Source organism: Sphaeramia orbicularis, chromosome 19 (assembly GCF_902148855.1).
Source record: "Sphaeramia orbicularis chromosome 19, fSphaOr1.1, whole genome shotgun sequence".
Classification (NCBI taxonomy): Eukaryota; Metazoa; Chordata; class Actinopteri; order Kurtiformes; family Apogonidae; genus Sphaeramia; species Sphaeramia orbicularis.
In genome coordinates, this window is record NC_043975.1 from 40965977 (window position 1) to 40988918 (window position 22942).

At 40.3% G+C, this 22942-nt stretch overlaps 2 protein-coding genes and 1 long non-coding RNA gene across 3 annotated transcripts; 2 read left to right on the forward strand and 1 right to left on the reverse strand.

Moving 5' to 3' along the window:
- The first annotated feature begins 4350 nt into the window (after positions 1-4350).
- On the forward strand, positions 4351-5505 carry LOC115439436 (uncharacterized). The gene is made up of 4 exons (XM_030163272.1): positions 4351-4723; positions 4817-4910; positions 5031-5098; positions 5197-5505. Exons 1-4 carry the CDS (start codon positions 4400-4402, stop codon positions 5503-5505), a joined length of 795 nt encoding a protein of 264 aa, XP_030019132.1. The 5' UTR covers positions 4351-4399.
- A 601-nt stretch (positions 5506-6106) lies between these two features.
- Positions 6107-14395, forward strand: LOC115439438 (uncharacterized). Its single transcript, XM_030163273.1, has 4 exons — positions 6107-6116; positions 6225-6277; positions 6374-6487; positions 6518-14395. The coding sequence occupies exons 1-4, from the start codon at positions 6107-6109 to the stop codon at positions 14393-14395; spliced, it is 8055 nt and encodes a 2684-aa protein (XP_030019133.1).
- A 5161-nt stretch (positions 14396-19556) lies between these two features.
- LOC115410447 (uncharacterized) lies at positions 19557-22578 on the reverse strand. The gene is made up of 3 exons (XR_003934095.1): positions 22522-22578; positions 21744-21836; positions 19557-19795 (listed from the first exon to the last, which is right to left on the reverse strand). It is a non-coding gene; the product is annotated as an uncharacterized LOC115410447 (long non-coding RNA).
- Between the last annotated feature and the right edge of the window lie 364 nt (positions 22579-22942).

Consider the following 22942-nt stretch of genomic DNA (forward strand, 5'->3'; position numbering starts at 1 on the left):
TTATGCTCAATTATTCATACAATTTCACTTCATTTTTCAAACTGATTCTTTCTCTCACATACAAAACAAATGCACATACACACAGTAGGGTTTCCAAAATAAAAGTTTCATTTAAAGGTGATGGTGGTTTCAGCAGAGGGTCGCTGGTGTTCTGTACAGATGTAAGGAGGACGGACACTAAAGGGTGGGAACTGGTATGGGGATGGAGAGGTGTGAGTGGAGCTGAGGTGTGGACGGTCACGGGAGGCGGATCCCGGGGGAGGTGGTACACCCGGTGCGAGGTCCTGCCCAATGCTGATTGTTTTTTTTTTTTTTTTTCTTCCTTTATATTTATAAACAGCGGTTTGTTACATTTTATTGTGGGTATGTGACAATTTGCAGAAAGAGGAAAAAGTACACACAGTATGTTTTTTTCTAAATAAAAACCTATTAAAAAATAATAAATAATGTCTATTAAATAAGTTCTTTTCATTTTTATGACCAAACGCTCAATTGTTTCTACAGTGTTTCTACATGAAAAATTATGCAGGTACTTTTTTTCCCCCTTCACCCCTGCACATTTTTAACAGGTTTTTTTGCATGGCATTGTGAGTATTTCACATTTTACACACACATTACAGAGTACACACACGCTGTGGTTTTTCAAACAAAGCCTTATTAAAAATACTAAATGAGTATTAATTAACTTCTCTACATTTTTATGACCACACGCTCCACTGTTGGCAATTTGCATTTCAATGTATTTTAACACTGATGATGGAAGAAAACAACCTGGAGAAAGGAGAACATTTCCTATAAAATGTTTTTTGGCCTATGTAATTAATATGTGTATAGATAGTGTAGTGGTCAGTGAACAAGACATGTGAATAAATTCTTTTAAGTTCAATTCCTGGAGAAGGCTGATTTTCCTACATAGTCTGTTTCCATGATCCCTGCTTACCAGTTTCAGACTTTTTTTTTTTTTTCAACATATTATATACACAACACATGACACTAAACTTCCCACACACCTTCTGTTTAAGAATTTTTAAGATAATATTTATGGTTATTGATTAATAGCAGTTTTTCACAAGTTCATTCTGACACTATCTCTCCTCTGCTCTGTGCCAGTTTTCTTCCTCCCACAGCACCGCAGCTCCGCCTTATTTGGTTAAATGGCACAGCCCCTGTGTTCTGATTGGCTCAGAGGTGCATGTTTGACTTGTGTATATAAGACGGAATGACGCGTTACCTGTAGACTCTGTCGTTTTGTTTGTGGCGGTTCTACCTTATACAAGTACGAGACAAACGAGATATCAATTAATCTGTGGACTTTGCATCTTCGGTTTTTGGACTACCTTGGACTTTTGGATTTCCTGACCGGCCAAACGGTGAGTATTATCTACTAAAAACGGGGTTTTAAGTGAATTTCTTGCAAGCAGTGAGTGTGAATGTAGCTTGATCTTAGCTCTCTGTGTATTGATTCTGTACCAAGCTGAAGTGATAAGGGGTTGTATTTACAGCTATTTGAAGTTAACATTTAAGAGATTAAATGTGTTTGTGCCTGCGCTGTTTTGTGGCCTTGTGACCATGTCCTGGTCTTGAGGGAATGTTTGCTAAGCGTTAGCCTATTGTTTTAAGTCGGTGGCCTTTGAGCTGATTTGCTGTCTGTTGACTTGACATTAATACTATTTGTTATTTACACTATTATTATTGCTATGTATTATTAGAAACCGTGGTGATTAAAAAACAGTATTTAATATAAAAAACGAAGTTTTTCCTCTTCAGTGTGGTTCATGTTGGAACAATGTGGTTTTGTTTTTCTCAAGTGTGTGCACGATACAGAAGAAGTCAGCATGTAGCTTGATCTTAGCTCTCTGTGTATTGATTCTGTACCAAGCTGAAGTGATGAGGGGTTGTATTTACAGCTTTTTGAAGTTAGCATTTAAGAGATTAAATGTGTTTGTGCCTGTGCTGTTTTGTGTCCTTGGCTGAATTTCGTCATTGTCCGTCCACTTGTTGTAACTTCTCATTTGGTCCATTTTCCAAATTATCAAAATACAAAGCTTTTGAAATTACATGAATTAAATATTGGCAGTGAACAGAATGCAGAAATGCTGCGAGTCTAGTTCACCACTCAGAACTCAGTATTCTCCAGCACACAGCCCTGCCCCTTCAAGTTCCTGGTAATCTGGATAGTACTACCTCCCTACCAGGAACTTCTTCAGGGTAAATTCAGGGCCGGGGGAAAGTTATTCACCCGGGCAATTTTCGGTGGAAACGCACCAGGAACTTTTAAAGTTAGGGTAATGCACAAAGTTCCTGCTGTGGAAAAGGGCCTAACGACTCCTTAACAAACTCTCTGAACAGAGTTTCTCTTCAGTGATGACCTATCTGATTTTGAACTGGCAATCCAGAGTTCCATACTCTTTCACAATATTAACTATAATATAGCTACACTACAATTATTGTTATATATTATTAAAAACTATGATTAAAACTAATATTTAACATTCACATTGGGAGTTTTCCTCTTCAATTTGGCTCATGTGGGAACAATGGGGTTTCTTTTTTCTTGAGTGTGTCTATGAAAGAAAATAAATGATCATATAGCTCTATCGTATTTCTTTGTGTATTGGTTCTGTGCCAAGCTGAAGTGATAATGGGCTGTATTTAAAGGTTTTTGAAGTTCACATTTAAGAGGTTAAATGTGTTTGGGCCTGTGCCATTTTTTTTTTCTGGCTTTGTGAGTATGTCCCGGTCCTGAGTGAATTATTGCTAATTGCATGTGAACATTACCCTTTTGTTTGAAGGCCTTTGTGCTAATTTGCTGACTGTGTTTTGCTTTTTTTGTCATTATGAGACTATAGATAGATTTCTTGCTGTTTTGTTGGGGTTTAATGTGTAGATATGTGGAGTTTAAGTCGTGGGTCAGGTTGTATTTCTGTCTTGAAAAACTAATATTTAACCAATATTTAATATTAAAACCAGGAGTTTTTTATGTTCAGTGCAGCTCATGTTTAAGTACATCTTCAGTGTGAGTCTGAATGTAATATTAGACCTTTATTCTGTATTTAATACTATGCTGGTATGGTCATGGCTTATGCTAGTGTCATTCAGTATTTATGTTTATGCTACTATTATTACATTAGAGAAAGTGTTAGCCACTTCTGCCTGTTCTGTTTTTCAGCGTATGTGGACACACTGTTTGTCATGTTGGCCTAATATGTAAATGCTCAATGAGGATGCTTGTTTACTGGTTAGCATAGTCTTTTAATGGGAATAGTACTTGTTGTTCATGTCAGTAAAAGTTGAAAAATAATTTATAACAGCTTTACAACAGATTTTGTTGACTACTTTTCCAGTATATGTTTTGTTGCACCAATTCTAACAATCACAGATTAGGGGTTATTGTTGAAGTAAAACAGTATGCAGCTAATGTTTAGTAGCAGTGCTCAAGTCATGTCATGCTGATATAAGTTGATGTCTCTGAAGTCATTTCCCTGTTTTTGTTTTGGTTTTTTTTTGCACTGAGTGAATCTGTCTGTTTGTATTTACCTCATATTGACAGGTTAGACTGAGGTGTGTTGTGCTGCCCATTTTCTGTGATTGGTTAACAAGAGGATTGTAGTTAACTCATCAGAGTTTTGTGACTGTTTTCATTGTTGAACAAAAATATGTGTTCTTTAATTCCAGGTTGAAGATTTGCCTCTGACGTCAGATTCAACGTTCAGATTCCTCCACACTACACCTTTACACTTTTATACTTAAATTTACAAACTACAGATTTGTACACACACTCACAGTAACACGCATACATATATTTACGAAACACATAAAGCACACCTAGACACACACACACACACAGACACACACACATACACACAGACTAGTTGTAGAGTTCTTGATATTCTTGCAAAGGTGAGTTTGAACATTTATTGGAATGCTGAGGTCAAAAGCTGGCTATAGCTTTTTTTGTGAGTATGTATGCAAAATTTCCTTCGATCTATGTGTTTTCCCTGTTATAATTTTTTTTGTCTTTTTAGATGCCGCGTGCCAAGGGCCACAGGCGGGCCCTGGCCATGAAGAAGATGAGGGCGAAGCAGCTGGACTGGACCCCCCAGCCACCTGTCCCGGAGTTTGTTCCCCGTATGTGTCAAGCAGTTTATTCAATTCCTTATCTGTAGTTAAAATGTTGTTTTTTAAACATTTTTTATTCATACTCTTTTTATGTAGTCTAAGTACATTTACACTCCAGTATTTCATGTTAATTATACAGGGCGTGGCACTGGCAGGCGCCACCGCGTGAGGACATGGCCAACTTCGCACCTGACAGGCCGGCAGGTGAAGTTGGTCCCTCCAAGACACCTGGAGAAGAGGGTATCATGTTTTCTATTTTCTAAAGACAGTGCTTTTTGTTATGACTCATGGTTGGTGTGTCTGTTCTAAAGTGCCGTGTCTGTTGTTTCAGATTGTGTTCGTCGTCGGGGACTCCCACCTGAGGGCTGTGGTGGATGAGGACGTCGCCATCCCGGAGCTGCCTTTTTGTTTTTCTTTTCTCTCTGTTCCAGGTGGAGCAGCGGCTGACCTGAGGATGGAGGTGAGGCACCTGACCATCCCCTGGACCCCTGACCTCGTCTGTGTTTGTGCGCCAGGCAACAACCTCACAGGGAATCGTACTATCGGTGAGGCAGCGGTGGATTTCGACGCGCTTCTGACGACTGTCCACAGCCGCTGGCCCAAGGTGTGTGTTTTACAAGTTCTCTTGTATTTGTTTGAAGCAGTCGATGTTTTTTTTTTGTTTGTTTTTTTTCAATGCCAAAATATGTTTCTGCAGGTGTTTGTTCTGGACTTCCCGCCGCGCCTGAACATCCCCCTGGACCTGCAGGAGCTGCTGCGTCAGGAGTACCACCGGGTGGCAGCACGCATGGGTACGTTGAAGCATTGGTCCTGATCACAGGCATATTTTTTTTGAACGTATAATTCAACATAAATATTTATTGTGTGTAAATAAAAGTAGAACTGATGACTTTTTTTCTTATGTCTGTTAGGTCTCCCATACGTGGCTGTGGCGGACCACCTGTCGGTGAACCAGCTGAACCTTTGGTGCCCTGACGGCGTGAGTACAGAGTCTCTCGTTACAACCCTGATGTGTTTTTTCTGTGGCGTCTCGTACATGCATAGAGTCAATGTGTGCTGTGTTTGACTGTTTTCCAGGTTCACCTCAGTGACACCGATGGCATGCCCATCCTGGTGGATCTGTTGTGTGATGCAGCCTTCTGTCAGCTCGCACCCCCTCCACCGGAGCTTACCGCTTCTCCCCGGACGCCCCCCCGTCCCTGGACGCCACCCAGTCCGCAGGTGGCTCCCAGGGTGGTCGTGACTGGACCAGAGCCCCTGCCTCGTCGGAACCACCCCCGGGGGTGGACTGTGGTTGGACAGGAGGGAAAGGTAATATTTGGCTCTGAGTCACTTTCTGGTTGTGATTTTGAATGTGTTAAAAAAAAAACTCCAGCATATAACTAACTCCTTTTTTTTCTGTTGTTGTTTGAAGGCTGGAACACCACTGGTGCGACAGTCCGATCCGATCCCGTCCAACGCGGTGTGGTTCAGCAGTGCTATGTTGGATGCCATGGAGGAGTTCGCTCCTTCCATTGGGTCTGACAGCATTGCTGTTCCACCATCTGGCCAGGTAACTTTAAAAAATTACCCTGTTATTTACTATTATTACTATTATTATTTGTAAGCATGTGAATGTTTGTCTCCCCCTGCTAATTGAAGTTTTTGCCTCTCACCTTCATGTGTGTCGCATATAACATACTTTTTTTTTGTGCAATTGGTGCTTTGATTAGGTTTGTATGTTTGAAAAAGGTAAACAATGCATTGAGCTGAGTTGTTGTTTGTGTTATTGTACATTTTAATATTAAACACAAGACAGCCTCTAGGAATGCCCCTCTTTTATTTCTTTAGGCTTCCCCTGGGAAGCGTCGAGCGAGAGGTGTTGCCACTAAGCATGTAGGACGACGGCGGCAGGTATATATATTGATTTTTATGCTGGTGTGGAATTTGTAAAAATATGTCAAACATGTATTGTATTCATTTGAAAGGATTGTATGAATACACATCAATGTTAAACTGTAAAACTGCGAGCATTTGGATGTCTGTTTTTTCATATTCCGATAACACAAACCGCAAATAAATGACTCGGTGCTGATTTAACATTGTTCTGTACCTCTACTTTATAGGTACCGGCAACACCTTCACCTGTCCATGTGGTTGTCTCCCAGCCAAGGACAACGTTGGTCCAGGTGTGTACTTATTGATTATTGGTGGCAGCATTATTTCTTCTCCTGATGAGTTTAGTAGGTAAAATGCCATTTCTACATTGTGTCAGGGGGAGGCAGAGGTGCCAGAGGCTGTGAGGGACCAGTCCGCTGTCCAGGAGGGAGCTCAGGTGCCACAGAAGATCATCAAAGCTAAGTGTGATTCTGTTCCTTTTGTTACTGTTCCTAGTGTTAGAGTTCCTCATGTTAGTGCAGCTCAGTTGGACTGCGATCATGTGGCAGCAACCAGGAGGGATCATGGAAGGATTAGGTTAGTAAAGTTTGTGCGTGGATCTTTTCACCAGGGAGATCGTAGGTTTTTGTATAGAGGAGTGCAGTGTATGGCCATTGCTTTAGTCAGCTTAGCTAAACACATGGTGAAAAGTGTGTTCTTGTGGGAGAGGCTTGATCTGGATCAGGTGTTGGTTGAAGGTGATAAATTGTATTGTGATTTACGCACCAAAAACCTCTTTAGGCACGTGTCTGGTTTGTTATCTGTTCCAGATCTTCCCAAGGTTTTTCCTATAGATAGGCCAGAATTTAGTGTACATTGTGGTGACACATGGTCAGGTGAGGTAGGTGTTACATCAGGTGAATGGATTGATGTCGGTGTGTATGTTAGTCTGCAGAATGGTCTGGAGAGGATTTTTAGTCAGTACAGCACTTGTCTGCTGACGCTTTGTGGAAATACGTCTGCCATCATCTGTGAGGATGGACAGTTTGCTGTGGTTGACAGTCACTCACGCAGTAGCTGTGGTCTGGTACATGGTGATGGTACCAGTGTAGTTCTATATTTTTCATGTCTGGATGACTTGCATCAGTATCTCTATTGTTTGGCAGAAAGTCTCACATCAGGAGAGAAGCCCTTTGAGCTGTCTGCCATTAGTATTAGTAGTGTTGTGTGTCCAGCACTGTCAGGTGTTTCTGTAGAGACTTGCATCTCTGAGATGAGCACTGCTTCAGTACCAGGGTTTAGTGAAGTTTTTGATGTTTGTGCAGCCTCCTCTGTGTCTGAGAGTGGGGCTGGTGTAGAACTAAGGCCAGTGCTGTCTGGCATTTCCATTCTGACCTCTTCTAGTGAGGTTAGCAGTGGCTCAGAAGCAGAATCCACAGCTACTGATGGTAGAAAGCGCAAGATTTCTTCGCAAACTTGTGTGTCGAAGAAATTCAAGCATATTGATAGTACTGCAGACAAGTCTGATGTAGAGTTTGTTGATGTAGTTAGGAATGTAGAGCTGGTCTTCCGTCCCCTCGGTGTAGATGTGTGTCAGTCTCTGTGTAGTCAGTTAAATATCGATTTTATGAAAGTCGGTGGTCTGGTGTGTCGCGAGGTTGGTTGTTTAGGTGTTCCATGTACAAATGAAAAGATAGTTCCGGACGGGAACTGCTTCTTCAGAGCAGTGTCTCTGGCTGTTAGTGGTTCACAAAAGAACCATCGCAGGATTAGGTTGGCTGTTTGTAGAGAGTTGGAGCATAATACTGATAGGTATCGGAGTCTTTTGAGGACTGGTTATTCATCTGTTTTAGAGTACGTTAAGCTGTCCAGGATGAAGTACGTCAACACTTGGGCCACAGAGGTGGAAATCCAGGCCACCGCAGATTGTTTAGGTGTTAGTGTGTGTACATTTCTCAATGGGCATTGGTTAAAGTACAGTTGTACAAGTAAGTGTTTGTCAGCTGACTGCATTTACTTAGAAAATGTCAGAGGGGAGCATTTTGAGTGTGTAGTGTGTGTGTGTAAGGCTGGACAGCAGGGTTGTTACGGTTACTGTGGAATTAGTGAGGAGACAGGCTATAGTACCAGGTCAACGGTAATAGATGTCATTGACAGTGTGTGCACAGATACAGATTTTGTTGAGGTTTTCGAGGGTGTTGGTGTGAGTAGTAGTTTTACGTCTAGGTATTTGAGACAGAAGAAATGTGTGTTACATAAAGAGAAAGAGAAGTTGCACTTTAGGAAGATGTACAAAGAGAATGTCATGTTCAGAGAGAGGAAGATATTACAGGGTGTCAGAAAATACAGGAATGATCATCAGCATAGGGACAGAGTTAAAGCAACGAGTGTGGCGAAATACCGGGATGATAGTCGGCATAGGGACAGAGTTAAAGCGACGAGTGTGGCGAAATACCGGGATGATAGTCGGCATAGGGACAGAGTTAAAGCGACGAGTGTGGCGAAATACCGGGATGATAGTCGGCATAGGGACAGAGTTAAAGCGACGAGTGTGGCGAAATACCGGGAGGATAGTCGGCATAGGGACAGAGTTAAAGCGACGAGTGTGGCGAAATACCGGGATGATAGTCGGCATAGGGACAGAGTTAAAGCGACAAGTGTGACGAAATACAGAGATGATAGTCGGCATAGGGACAGAGTTAAAGCGACAAGTGTGGCGAAATACAGAGATGATAGCAAGCATAGGGATAGAGTTAAAGCAATGAGTGTGGTGAAATACAGAGATGATGAGCAGCATAGGGAAAGGGTTAAAGCAAAGAGTGTAGAGAAATTCAGAGATATTCTTCAGCATAGACAGAAGGTTAAGCAGAGTGTTAAAAGGTATTATCGCAGTAATTCTAAATATAGGCAGCAGGTTCTTGCTCGTGTGAGGTTGAGTCGGAAGCAGAGGCTCGAGAGGTCGTTAGATTTTGGTTTGGTTATGGATCACTTTTTAGAGAAGGTCAGGGATGGACCAGATTTTGTGTGCTGTGTTTGTCATAGGCTGATGTTTAAATCTCAGGTGCTGACATGTGACAGGGAAGTTTATGCCGCGAGTGTAGCAACAGCTGGCATTGCAGATAATTGCATTAGTGAGTGTTATTTGCATAGTTGTGATGAGGGTTGTGTTGAGCCCTGTCACTTAGCTGTGTGTAGAGGTCAGCTGTGGATCTGTTATACGTGTCATAATAAGATTAGTAAAGGTGAAGTCCCAGCTGAATCCTGGAGAAATAACCTTGATCTAGACCCCATTCCTTCAGAACTGGGATGTCTAAATAGCTTAGAGCAGCACCTGATAGCTTTACACATCCCATTTATGAAGATGTTAGTGTTGCCTAAAGGTGGTCAGAATGGTGTACATGGGCCTGTAACATGTGTTCCGGCCAACATTGTACAGACCACCAATGTGCTGCCGCGGTCCAGTATGGAGGGGTCTCTGCTTCAGGTTAAGTTGAAACGTAAACTGACCTATAAAGGGCATTATGAGTATCAGTTTGTTGATACATTGCGTGTAAGGCGGGCGCTAGAGTATTTGAAGAGGACAAATGTGTTGTATAGAGATATTGAATTCAACGAAGAGTGGATAAATTACTTTTGTAGGCAGGAAGATGGTGAGGAAGAAGAGCCTGAACCTGAGGATGAGGATGTTCAGGTTCAGTCTTCTCAGGTTGAGCAGGTTGTTGGAGAGGGTGAGGTTAGCCAGGCTGAGGATGTTGCAGCAAATGTTGATGGTGTAGATGAGGAATCAGCAGACATAGTGCAAGATGAACTGTTACATGATAGACAACAGCACTGCATGTTTCAGGACACTTGCTTATTTCCTGTTGACATCGGGCAAGAAAGTTTAGACCAATATTTTGAGGACATTGTGAGTATAGCGCCTGCAGAGGGAAACAGTCCAGTTAGGATGCTTTCTGACCATCTGAATGAAGCAAAGTGTTTCCCGGTGTTGTTTCCTCTGAGTACTAAGACCTTCCATGATAGTCGCATGCATCATTTAACATTGTCGCGTTATTTTAATAATAGGATCATGCATGCCGACGGCCGTTTTGCACGGAATGTTGAGTATATTTTTTATAGTCAGTATATGTCTGAAATGGATCAGGTTGTGTCAAGTGTTTCTGTTGCGATGCGTAAAGGTAAAGGAGGTCAGAAGTCTCAGAGGATCAGTGTGAGCATGCTTCAAGATGAGAAGTCTTTGAAGCAGTTTTTGGAGTTTGACGACGGTTATCGGTTCCTTCGGCCCATACGCGGGACGCCAGCCTTTTGGTCTTCTGTGCAAAAGGATCTCATTGCGTCCGTGAGACAGTTAGGGATTCCTACGTTTTTTGCGTCGTTTTCGTCTGCAGATCTGCGCTGGCAGAATCTCCTTACCAGCATCCTGAAACAGGAAGGCAGAAGGCAGACGGTAGAGAATTTAGAGTGGGCCGATAGGTGTGAGTTGTTGCGTCGCAACCCGGTCACAGCTGCGCGGATGTTCGATTACAGATGGCACTGTTTTTTGAACGAAGTTCTCATGTCTCCTGCTCAACCAGTTGGCAAGATTGTTGATTACTTTTATAGGATAGAATTCCAGCAGCGGGGGTCTCCCCATGTTCATGCGCTGTTTTGGATCGAGGGAGCTCCCCAAATTTACAAAAACACAGATGAAGAGGTTGCAGAGTTCATTGACCGGTATATTACATGTGAGCTACCCTCAGACGATGACACGCTATTGGACATTGTGTCATCAGTTCAGACACATTCGAAGAGACATTCAAAGTCGTGTAAGAAAAACAAAACGAAATGTCGTTTTAATTTTCCAAAACCAGTTTCTGCACGCACATTCATCTGCAAAATCGAGGAATGCCGTTGTGCACAGAAGGCAAAGGAGACAAGGGAGCCTTCTGATTCAAATAACAAGCCATTGTGCACGTGTCAGGAGGATTTAGATAAGAAGATGCCTAAGGAGCTAGCGCAGTCCATTCTGACTAGAGTTAAAAATGCCATGGAGAGGGATGAGCCTTTTGCTAGTGTAGAACAGTTGTTTGCCAGTGTGGGCATTGACCAGGCAATCTTTGAGATGGCTTATAGGCGGTTGGAGAAAAAGAATAGGGTGGTTTATCGACGAGGGGTAAATGAAACGTGGATTAATCAGTATAACAAGAATTTGCTTAAGTGCTGGAATGCTAACATGGACATTAGCTTTGTCACCGACGCCTACGCAGTCATCACATACATCGTATCGTATATTACGAAAGCAGAGAGAGAAATTGGCCTGTTATTGAGCAATGCCCAAAAAGAAGCATCAAAACAAGGAAATCTCTCTGCTAGAGATGCTATGAAAAAGCTCGGCAGTGTATATTTACACAACAGAGATGTCTGTGCTCAGGAGGCGGTGTACAGGCTAACGAACATGCACTTGAAGGAGTGTTCCAGGAAGGTTGTGTTTGTTCCAACAGGGAACAACATTGTGAAAATGAGTTTGCCCCTCGGTGTTTTGTTGCAAAGGGCATCCTCTCATGGTATTGGGTCAGAGGATATGTGGATGACTAGCATCGTAGATAGATACAGGAATAGGCCTGACGGTGATGTGTTTGACGACATGTGCATTTGTACGTTTGTCTCAGAGTATCGTGTTCTCAGCAAGAATGAAAAATCTCCAAACCAAATTCAATTGAAAGGCAGTTTGGGATTCATCTTGAGGAGAACACGATCTCAGTTTGCAGTTGTGCGGTACATGCGTTTTGACTTAGAAAAACAGGAGGAAGCCCACTTTCAGAGTCTGTTGCAGTTGTTCCTTCCTTATAGAGCTGATTCAGAGCTCAAGCCTAAAGGCTTTGCGCTCTTCAAACAGTTCTATGAGGAAGGGGAGGTGACGTTGGCTGACGGCTCCGTGCGTTTGGTTCAGGACGTCGTCGATGAGAATAGGGCAAAGTTTGAAGTGGACTGTCCTCATTTAGAGCGCGCTCAGGAAATTGTTGAGAAGTTAAATGGTGTTGATGAAGATGCGTGGGGGGAGCTTTGTCCTGAGCAGGAAGTCGAACGCTTAGAATGTTTAGAGGACAGACAGCAGCAGCAGCAGGCAGAGATACAGGATGAGCAGTTGGTAGAGTCTGAAGAAAATGTCCCCGATTTGTTTGTTGGTGGTAGACAGGTAGCTCAGTTTGAGAAAAACACCACCATTTTGTCTAGGACTGAGGGTTTAGCCTTGATTCATTCTCTGAATGATACGCAGAAGGCTGTTTTTGATAGGATTAGGAAGTGGTGTTTGGATAAGGTGATGGGTAAAAACCCTGAGCCTTTGCATGTGTTTGTGACAGGTGGCGCAGGGACGGGGAAAAGTCATTTAATCAGAGCTATCCAATATGAGGCAGGGAGACTGCTGTCAACACTTTGTGATCAACCAGACGCCATTTCTGTTTTGTTAACTGCTCCCACAGGTGTAGCTGCATATAATTTAAGTGCAGTAACAATCCATCATGCATTGAGTATTGGTAAACAGGTTAGCTTACCTTACATTCCTTTGGGTGAAGATAAGCTAAACTCTTTGAGAGCTCAATTGAGTCACCTCCAAATTCTAATCATCGACGAGATCAGCATGGTAGATCACAATCTGTTGGCTTATGTGCATTGCCGGTTGAGGCAGATTAAGCAGTCAGGCGACTTTTCCCCTTTTGGTAAAGTTAGTGTGATAGCTGTGGGGGACTTTTATCAGTTGCCACCCGTTAAAGGGAAGCCTCTGTACACCAGTCAGGTGGGTGTGGACCTGTGGTGTAATTTTACTAAGGTGGAGCTGACAACAGTCGTTAGGCAGAAGGATAGTGTTTTTGCTGAGTTGCTGAATAGGTTGAGAGTGCGTTCAAAGAAAACCCCGTTATTGAATAGCGACGTTGCGATTTTAAAGTCCCGTGAGACGGGGGAAGAGACCTCAGCTTTGCATATCTTTCCAACTAATATGCAAACCAGTGAGCATAATCTGAAACGGTTGTTTGCAATTTGTCCAGATTATACCACTATTGAGGCTCAAGATTTTATGAATAGCAAGAAAACGGGCAAATTGGAGGAGATGGTAGGGCATCACAGCAGAGCATCGTACACGTGTTTACCCGAGAAATTGTGTTTGGCTCGGAACGCACGTGTAATGCTTTGCAGAAACATTGACGTTGTAGACGGTCTGGTCAATGGAGCATGTGGAACTGTAACTCATATTGAGTTCGGAGAGGACAAAAGCTTCCCTCTTGCAGTTTATGTTAAATTTGATGATGAAAAAATTGGCTCACAGAGGAGAAAGCAACGTTCACATGCTGTAGTAGAATGTCGTAGTTCTACTGCCATTGATCCCGTTCAGGAGTCGGCCACTGCACGGGGTGGTCTGCGTCGTCAGTTTCCTCTTAGGCTAGCGTGGGCGTGTACTGTACATAAAGTGCAGGGGTTAACTGTAGATGAGGCGGTTGTGTCGTTTCATAGGGTGTTTGCACCTGGGCAGGCGTATGTAGCACTTAGTCGTGTCAGGGCTTTGTCTGGACTCGTCATCAGGGATTTTAAAGAGAAGGCCATTTACTGCAAGGACACCATAAAGGAGGCCTTGGATAGCATGCCTCCATTTCTGATTGAGCAACCACAGCCTTCATTAAATACACACAGTTTCTCTGTGTATTTAATGAACGTTCAAAATTTAAGTCGCCACCTGTCCCATTTGGTGTCTTGCACACAGCATTTACAGCCTAACTGTATTGCTGTGACAGAGACGTGGCTCAGTGCACAATCCTCAACAGACAGTGTTGACATTGACGGTTACATTTTCCACAGTCGTCCTCGAGCCTTGTGTTACAGCAGCAGTAACCCCAAATTGTCTGAGCTTAGGGACCTAGAACATGGTGGAGTAGGCTTGTATACAGCAGGTGATTTGGACTGTGAGATTCTGCAGGTGCCCGATTTGAATCTGGAGTGTTTGGTGTGCCTGTGTACCAAATTGAACATCTTGATGGCAGTAATTTATCGTCCACCATGTTATCCAAATTCATTATTCAAACAGAATCTGGGGAAGTTACTAGATTGGTTGAATCCAATCAGTAACACAATTGTTATAATGGGGGATTTTAATGAGGACATTTTGAAAAGACCATCAATTTGTAAATTTATGGGTCAAAAAGGATATATTCAGCATGTAACGCAAGAGACAACAGAGAAGGGGACACTGATTGACCATGTTTATGTCAAAACAACACGGTATGATGTGGATTGTACAGTGATGTCTGCGTACTTCAGTGATCACGAAGCCATCTGGTGTGGTTTTCGTGTTAAAGATCAGGATTTATTAGAAGATGTAGATTTGCTGTTTGCAGAGGAGTTTGAAGATTTAGAGGGTTTTTTCGATGACGAGTCCGATGTAGAGTAGATAAGGTTTGATGGTTGTTATGGTTGATGATGTTTTTACAGTTTGACTAGGCGTAATTGATAATTTTATTTACAGGTTGTAAGAGGAAACTGACTTTTACCATGTGTATATATTTATTTGTTGCATTTTAAATGTGTAAATCTGTCCAGCTAGGTTGTGTGGTTTGTGTTTGTGTCGGGACAGTATATTTATTGATGTTTTTTTATATCTGGTATTTATCGGTATTTATTCTGGCAAAATGTTGCCAATCTCTTGTTAATTAATGAGCTTGATGCAAACAAGAGACATAAACTTAGATCTGGTTGTTGTTGTTATTGTTGCAGTTGTTTATGAGTAGCTGTAGTTGTTTTTTATATATATGGTTTTAAGAATAAAATGACTATGTACATATATCTTTGTTGTTTCTTAAATGTGTAAATCTGTCCAGCTAGGTTGTGTAGGTTTTTTTGTGGTTAATTGTATGCGTGTTGGGACAGTATATTTATTGATGGTTATTGATATCGGGTATTTATTGGTATTTATTCTGGCAAAATGTTGCCAGTCTCTTGTTAACTAATGTGCATGATGATTGGTGCAGTCGTTTATGAGTAGGTGTAGTTGTTTTTTATATATAGGGTTTTAAGACACAAATGACTATGTACATATTGCTTTGTTGTTTCTTAAATGTGTAAATCTGTCCAACTAGGGGGTTTATTGTATGCGTGTTGGGACAGTATATTTATTGATGGTTATTTATATCGGGTATTTATGTATTACTACTATCTTGCTAAATAGTGTGCGTTATGCAAAGGACATAGATTTAATCATGGTGAATAGATATTCTTGTATTGATAATCATGCGTCACCACTGTAAGTAGTTGTGTTTTTGGGTTCTGCCATATGTGAACGGTTGGTCTATGCTGTAACTGTGAAGTTTGTATGTATTCTTTGAATGTGTTGTTTGTATGTGTATGTTTTTTTTTCTCAGGTTGAAGTTCATTGTTAACGGTGCACTTTCTGATTTAAGATTGATGTACTGTTCATGAACTAAGAGCAAATCTGTTGTGGCACCAAAAGGTACTCACACCTCTTGTTGTGTGTACCAGTGGTGTTGAACAGGACAAAATTGCATTATAAAAACATGTATCTCCTCCTGTGTGCCAGAACTAATTATGTTTTTTCTCTGAGGTTTGTTCTTGGATGTAACGGCGCATCCTCATTCTCCTCAACCCCCAAGTGACCCCTAAGTATTTTTCATCTGTGTTTTTGATAATAAATAAATTAATCAGAAATAAATCTGCATTAACTCAAAATTGTTGCCTTTGATGTTTACAGTAAAGTGATTCACTTTTTTTTTTTCTGGGTTGTTTTATACAGCAGCAATTAGCAGTAGTTTTAAATTACCTTATTCACAGTCAATTGTGTACAGAACATGAGATGTATGCAGTGAAGGTTGGAATTTTTAAACTTTTCTACTACACAGTAAACAGTCATTTACTTAAGTAAAATGTTAACATTTGTAAATGTGTAGTGTGTTTGGCCACTGCTTTAAAAAACACAAGATTCTGAAACCTATGTTTTGTGTTTTTTTTTTGTGTTTTTTTTGAAGAAATGAATACACCTATGTGTATATGGAAGATGACATGATAGATATTACTTATTCATTCATTTTCTGAACCTGCTTTATCCTTGCTAGGGTCACGAGGGTCGCTTGGAGCCTATCCCAGCTACTTACGGGCAAAGGCGGGGTTCCCCCCAGGACATTTCACCAGTTCATCACAGGGCTGACAGAGACAGTCACTCTCACATTCACACCTATGGGCAATTAATATTAACCAACTAGTGCATGTCTTTGGATGGTGAGAGAAGCCAGTGTACCCAGAGAGGACTCACACAGACACAAGGAGAACATGCAAACTCCAGACAAACGGTCCACCCCTGTCAACTGGTATTGGAATCGAACCCAGGACCTTCTTGCTGTGTTGCCCAGACATGACTTAATCATAAATAAATTCTTATTAACTCTTTAAAGTGTTGTTTGTGATATTTTGATTACAGTGATACTGTAGTTTGTGTAGTAAACAAAGATCCCTGTTTAATATGTAACATAATGTTAGATAACTACAAAAAAGGTTACATGTACAAATGTAATGTATCAAAAATGTCAGTCAAACCATAACCAGGCCACATGGGTCACATGCCACACGCAAATTTTTATCATCACATCCATCATATATAGCAAGTGCTACTGAGGCTTCATATGTTGCTCCTTTAAAAGTATATTTCCAGTTGTCATTTGAGCTCAAATCTTTCAGTTCAGTAACTGTTTCCTGGCCATCATGTTCAGCTCCCTTTTCCTATAGCTGGGACAGATGTATGAGTGGAATTGAGGTGTCACTCTTAACAAGGGTGGAATCACTGACACATGTACATCAGACTGAAAATATTCAAAGCAAAATACTCACTGTGCTCATGATATATGGAAAATGGTTTTTGTGAATTTAAAAATTATGTAGTACATGATATCAATAACTTGATCAACCTTAAGGAAAAACTATATGAATGAATTTATATATATATATATATATATATATATATATATATATATAAATTATGTATAGGACTCACAAAGCTTATTTAAGGTGCTCTTCAGATATGATTCAAAGTAAATAAAAGTTGGATTATTCAGTACTCCTGTTAACAGCTATTTATTGTGTTTTAAAAGTTGAACATCTTTTTTTACTTGACATTATGCTCGGTTTATCTTCATGTGTATGTGAGCATTTCTTCAACTACGTGCACTTTTAGCCTTGTGCACTTGAATAAAAAAAAGTGGTTCAAAAGTCATGTAATTCAAACCTACAAGTTTGAATAGTTTACATAGTTTTAAGATCTGTGAGAGAACAAATTTATATTACAAGACAAATTGTTAATTTTGTTAAAATTTTTGTGACCTACATTGAACAAATATCAATTTCACCACATTTCAATATACAGCTGTTATGTAATTATGAATAACTTATACACTGTAAAAAGAGTTTAGTTGAACCAACTTAAAAAAGTGTTTCAATTGGTAACAACTAATAAAATAAGTATTTTCAACTTATATTTTTTGGTTGAACCAAACTTATATTTTTAGTCAGATTAAAGCTAAATATTCATTCAATGTTTACTAATGTATTACTGTCTTTTAACTTAAAAAGATATATAAAATCTAATTAACATTTTCAGAAAGTTATACTTATAACTCAGCTGTATTCTAAAGTTAAATTTTACACAAAAACAACTTAGTATTTTGGACTTTTTTCTAACAAAACCATTGTACATTCTAATGTGCATTTATACTTTAGTTCAACTTAATATTTTGCAATTTCCCCACTCTACATTCTAATTTAAACTTTTACATTAGATCACCTTGTTTTTTAACATTCATCTGCCAAATATACAATAGATAAGTTTATATACCATTTCCTACTAAATAATAGTATTTACAGAAAATAAGCATGAAAAGTGCTCTAAACCAGTGGTTCTCAAACTCTGGTACGTGTGCCACTAGTGGTATTTGGGCTTCTTCAGGTGGTACTTTGAGTCATTTCCATTTTGGACCATTATTTTGAAATTTTTGGGCATTCTGATTTATTTTGATCTAGCACCAAAAAAAAGATTGTACTTGGTGTGGAGTCTGAGAACCACAGTTCTAAACAGTATAAACTTGTTTGTAAGTGTACTAATCATGTGAAGACGTAAGATAAAGGTCGTAGCTGCTGCAAATTGTTTATTTGTAACAGTAACGTCAAATTATCTCACAACAGAACATTACAGTTGTACAGCCTCCATGACTATAATCACATGCAAGAGTTGCAGTTCAGTTCAGATTGCCCTGTGCCAGCAATAAACGATCCAATCTAAAGAGAAAAAAAAACCAGGAGACTTCTGTCCTGTTACGTTCTGGAGGATTACAAAGTGCTTCTTTTTTCAAACTTTTTAAACACTTTCAGCTTTATCAAACTTTTAAAACACTGAATGCACCAAGATGTAGACAAGCTTAAGATGAACCATTAATCTGCATTTAGCAATTTCTAAAGAGGATATGCACTTTTGAGGGCATTTTATAACTAGAAGCACTCGGAGAGCGCAGACCTCCGCCAAGGCTGATCAGTGCCCCCCCCCCCCCCCCCCCCGTCTGTTTGTCTGTCCGTTAGTGTGCAACATAACTCAAAAAGTTATGGACAGATTTTGATGAAATTTTCGGGGTTTGTTGGAAATGGGATAAGGAAGAAATGATTCAATTTTGGTGGTGATCGGGGGTCACTGATCAGCCTTGGCGGAGGTCTGCGCCCCCCCCACCCCCGATCACCACCAAAATTTAATCGTTTCTTCCTTATCCCATTTCCAACAAACCCTGAAAATTTCATCCAAATCTGTCCATAACTTTTTGAGTTATGTTGCACACTAACGGACAGACCAACAGACAGACAAACCCTGGCAAAAACATAACCTCCTTGGCGGAGGTAAAAATCTAGCTCCATAAACACTGAAAGCACAGTTCCAGCAGGGAGCAAAAAGAAAAAAAAAAAACAAACAAAAAAAAAAACTGGAAACTTTTATTCTGTTATGTTCTGAAGGATTATAAAGTGCTTCTTTTTACCTCCGCCAAGGAGGTTATGTTTTTGCCACTGTCTGTCTGTCTGTCTGTCTGTGTGCAACATAACTCAAAAAGTTATGGACAGATTTGGATGAAATTTTCAGGGTTTGTTGGAAATGGGATAAGGAAGAAATGATTAAATTTTGGTGGTGATCGGGGGTGGGGGGGCCCACGGACCAGAAAATTTCATCAAAATCTGTCCATAACTTTTTGAGTTATGTTGCACAGTAACGGACAGACAAACAGACAGACAAACAAACAAACAAACCCTGGCAAAAACATAACCTCCTTGGCGTGGGGGGGCCCGCGGGGGGGGGGGGGCCACTGATCAGCCTTGGCGGAGGTCTGCGCTCTCCAAGTGCTTTTCTAGTCTCAAACTTTTTAAACACTGTCAACTTTATAAAACATTTTCTAACACTGAATGCAAAAATATGTACATAGGCTTAAGATGACCATTAATCTGCACTTTGCAGTTTTCCTAAGAGTGTATGAACTTTTGGGGACATTTTCTGAGAATCTAGCTCCATAACAACTTTCTGGAAAACCTCGAAAGTGTAACGGAGGCTTTTAGGGTAGGCAAGATTGAGAATGTAGATCAAGCCGAGCAGCAGGGCACAAGCAGATGGGACAGAGCTGAGTCCATTTAAGACTGTTACGCCTTCGATAACGATACCAATGTCCTCCGGAGGAAGTTCGACACATCCTTCTTGTCGAATGGAAAATACCGCCATGGTCACCTGCTCCAAATCAACCTGAAGGTCGTCTTCCCGACTGTCCTATAGAGAGCAGAAAACAATAGTGTTAGTCTTATGACATGCATTGGTATCCTACCAGTTGGAATTTAAACTTAACCCCTAAGTTTACATTGGGTCAATGCTTTTGAAAAAAATAACACTTTGGAGAAAAGAAAAAGTTACACGCTGTCATTGCTCCCAACCCCACCCTCCACCTGGACACTAGGTGTCCCTGTGTTTCTCTCTTTTTTTTTTTTTTTTTTTTTTTTAAAATGGGACAAAGCAGAGGTGGGTACATTTATGCTTTTTCAAAGTATTAATACTTTCAATACTTTTGCATTCATGTTTTTTTTTTTTTAAAGGAACAGTTCCACAGCACTGAGTTACATTTTGTGTTAATGCACTTTTCAGTCTCAACACTTAAATAAATGTCAAATGGCATTTGGTTTATGAATTTCGACATAGCTGTTTGCTTTTAACACATTTTAAGGTACATATATTACTTTTTATTGTAACTTGCTGTATCGGCCCCTGGACATTGCAATATGAATCAGATCGTGACAAAACTGTATCGTCCCAGCCCTACTGAATACATGGAGAAATGCTATTACTACAAAAATGAAAACAGTAATTTAAAGTACTACAAAATAGATATTTAAAAAAAAAAAACACTATTCTGACTAAAATACTAACACTTACCATCAATACAAGGAATCACCAACAATTACTTTGTCTGACATTATGTGATGTTTGCTCCAGCTTTTGCATGAGTGGATATTAAGATTTAACTTAACTGGCCAGTGACAAGTTGCCCGCCACTTAGGCCACAGCAGTAAGCGTCATTTCCTTTCTAGTGTTTTTTACATTTCTATGGGCACCTTCAGAAACCCCCAGTGTCAAAAGTTTTGTCAAGTGCACTGCACAGAGGCCACACACTCGTAGAAAACAAGTCATGAGCGAGCAGATCAGAAGGACACACTAGCACGTCTGTTCTATTGGAGCTTGTATTGAATCTGTTCGTGTGTGTGTGTGTGGTTTAAGTGTGTGTGAAAAAACCTCAACTGCTCGTATATACATTTCTTTGTAACATTTAACCCTCATTCAAGCGCCATACAAAACGGCGTATTTCTGTTTTTATCCCCTCCCCATTTGTTGTTGCACATTGAATCTTCACTTTGAAACCTTGTTAAGATCAATCAATGCACAAAGAACTTTTTCCCTTTTTCCACTGGTCTTAAATGTCTGATTGGAACTTTAGGTTCAAAGCAGGTTTTCCTCTGTTGAAGCTATAATTGATGATTTTTTTTCTTTCAATAATTGGTGGAAACACTTTGTTTTTCTCACAAAAGTGCAAAAATGATTATTATATTAAAGTAATAAGTTAAAAAATAAAGTTAGTTTCAGCTGGATCACGCAAGTGATTGGTTCTCCAAAATGTCAATCATTGAGTCAACCTGCTACAAATTGCCGTCGTACGTCCTCATGTCATGTTTGGCATTTTGCGCATGCACACGTTGGTCCAGAAATGGTGCCAGCGCAGCCAGTGCGGTCCCTGAGCGCCGCTGTGGTCCCTTGTTGGGTGATACTGTAAAAATAAGTGAGTGAGGTCGGTAACAGAGAAGGTGAACGGAGCTCTGTTTGCTGAGGAAAGCATGAGCACGCGCCTCAGGGCCCATGCACACACGCAGACCCGGAAAAGCAGAGCAGGTAGGAGGGTTCCGAAACAAACTTTATTTTTTAACTTGTTTTTTAAATATAATAATCACTTATGCAATTTTCTAGGTGAGAAAAAAGTGCTGCCACCAGTTTTTGGAAAAAAAAAAAAAAAAGTAAATTATACCTTTTAACTATTGCAGATAGGAACTAATTCTGTGGCAAAGGCAAGGCAAATTTATTTATAGAGCACAATTCATACATAAGGCAATTCAAAGTGCTGTACAGTTGCATAAAAACACAAGAGGCAGGCTTTGAGGAAAAAAATGTTACATACCACAAACTCCTTGACAAGATCACGAGTATCCTCCCCAAGAACAATGATAAGGGCCTTTAGGAGACATTCTCTCTTCAGATTGATGTCTTTGGCCTGAAGTATAAATATAAGAATTAATATCAAGCAGTAATTTGACAATAAGACTACCCTTGGACAAGGGGTCAATTATGATTACAGGGAAGAACTCTTTCTCACATTATGCAATTGTGCTTAAGTGTAATAAAATTTAAAAAAAAAAAAAGTTTTTCCAGTGAAACTCATGGATGGTATTGTGCTGAGGTCTCTGTGGGTCAGTGATATCCATCCTAGACTCCTGTGGCAATTAGTTTGCCACGTAAGTCCAATTAAAGGAAAATTGCTGTTCCACATTATTATGCAATGCACCATTTTCAAGCAATATAGGAAAAAAATGCTGAAAAGCATGAAATAATTTTAAATGGCATTTTAATGCCACTCTAATGTCCAAGTTCAATATTTTTAATGCCAATTTAAAGTTTTGTAACCAATTAGGACACATATTAAATGGTGACTATTTGGATAATGAAAAGTAAATTGGACACAACTGGCAACTTTTGAGCAAAAATGTAAATAAAATTATGGAAATTTGCAAAAAAAACAAACAAAAAAAAAAAACTGCAAAAGTACCGTTGAAGGTGTTTTGAATCATAAATTTAATATTTTTCACAGAATTTATACTGTAAATAAAGTCAAAGGAAATGGAGATTTAATGCCTGCAGTGTTAAATCAGGACTGAATCAGGACTAAAGCAGCTAATTACCCGATCAAACGTGTGTAGGATGGGAGAGATTTTGTCCCCTGCAGTTCCTCTCTTGGATCTTGCCAATGTCAACAGTCTGCTGGAGTAGTGGTCAAGTTGTTCAAAAAAAACTTGGACTTGAGAGGGAGGGCCACAACCCTGTGGAACTCTTCATTAACCTGAGGCAAAAGGTGTGTTTACGTACAAATTTGACAACTGCCAAACTAAGCGGTTGTAAAAGAGCTCCGAACTAGCAATAGCTCCGAACTAGCAATAGCTCCGAACTAGCATTAGCTCCGAGTGCCGCAAAACCGTAGCCACCAAAGGTAGCAGTGCCACAAATTTGTTTCACGAGATACATATCGTGCAGCTCTAATTTGAAACCTAAATCAGGTTGGTTTATTGTCTGGGGAGAGCGCCAGCATCGTTAACGCAGCGACAT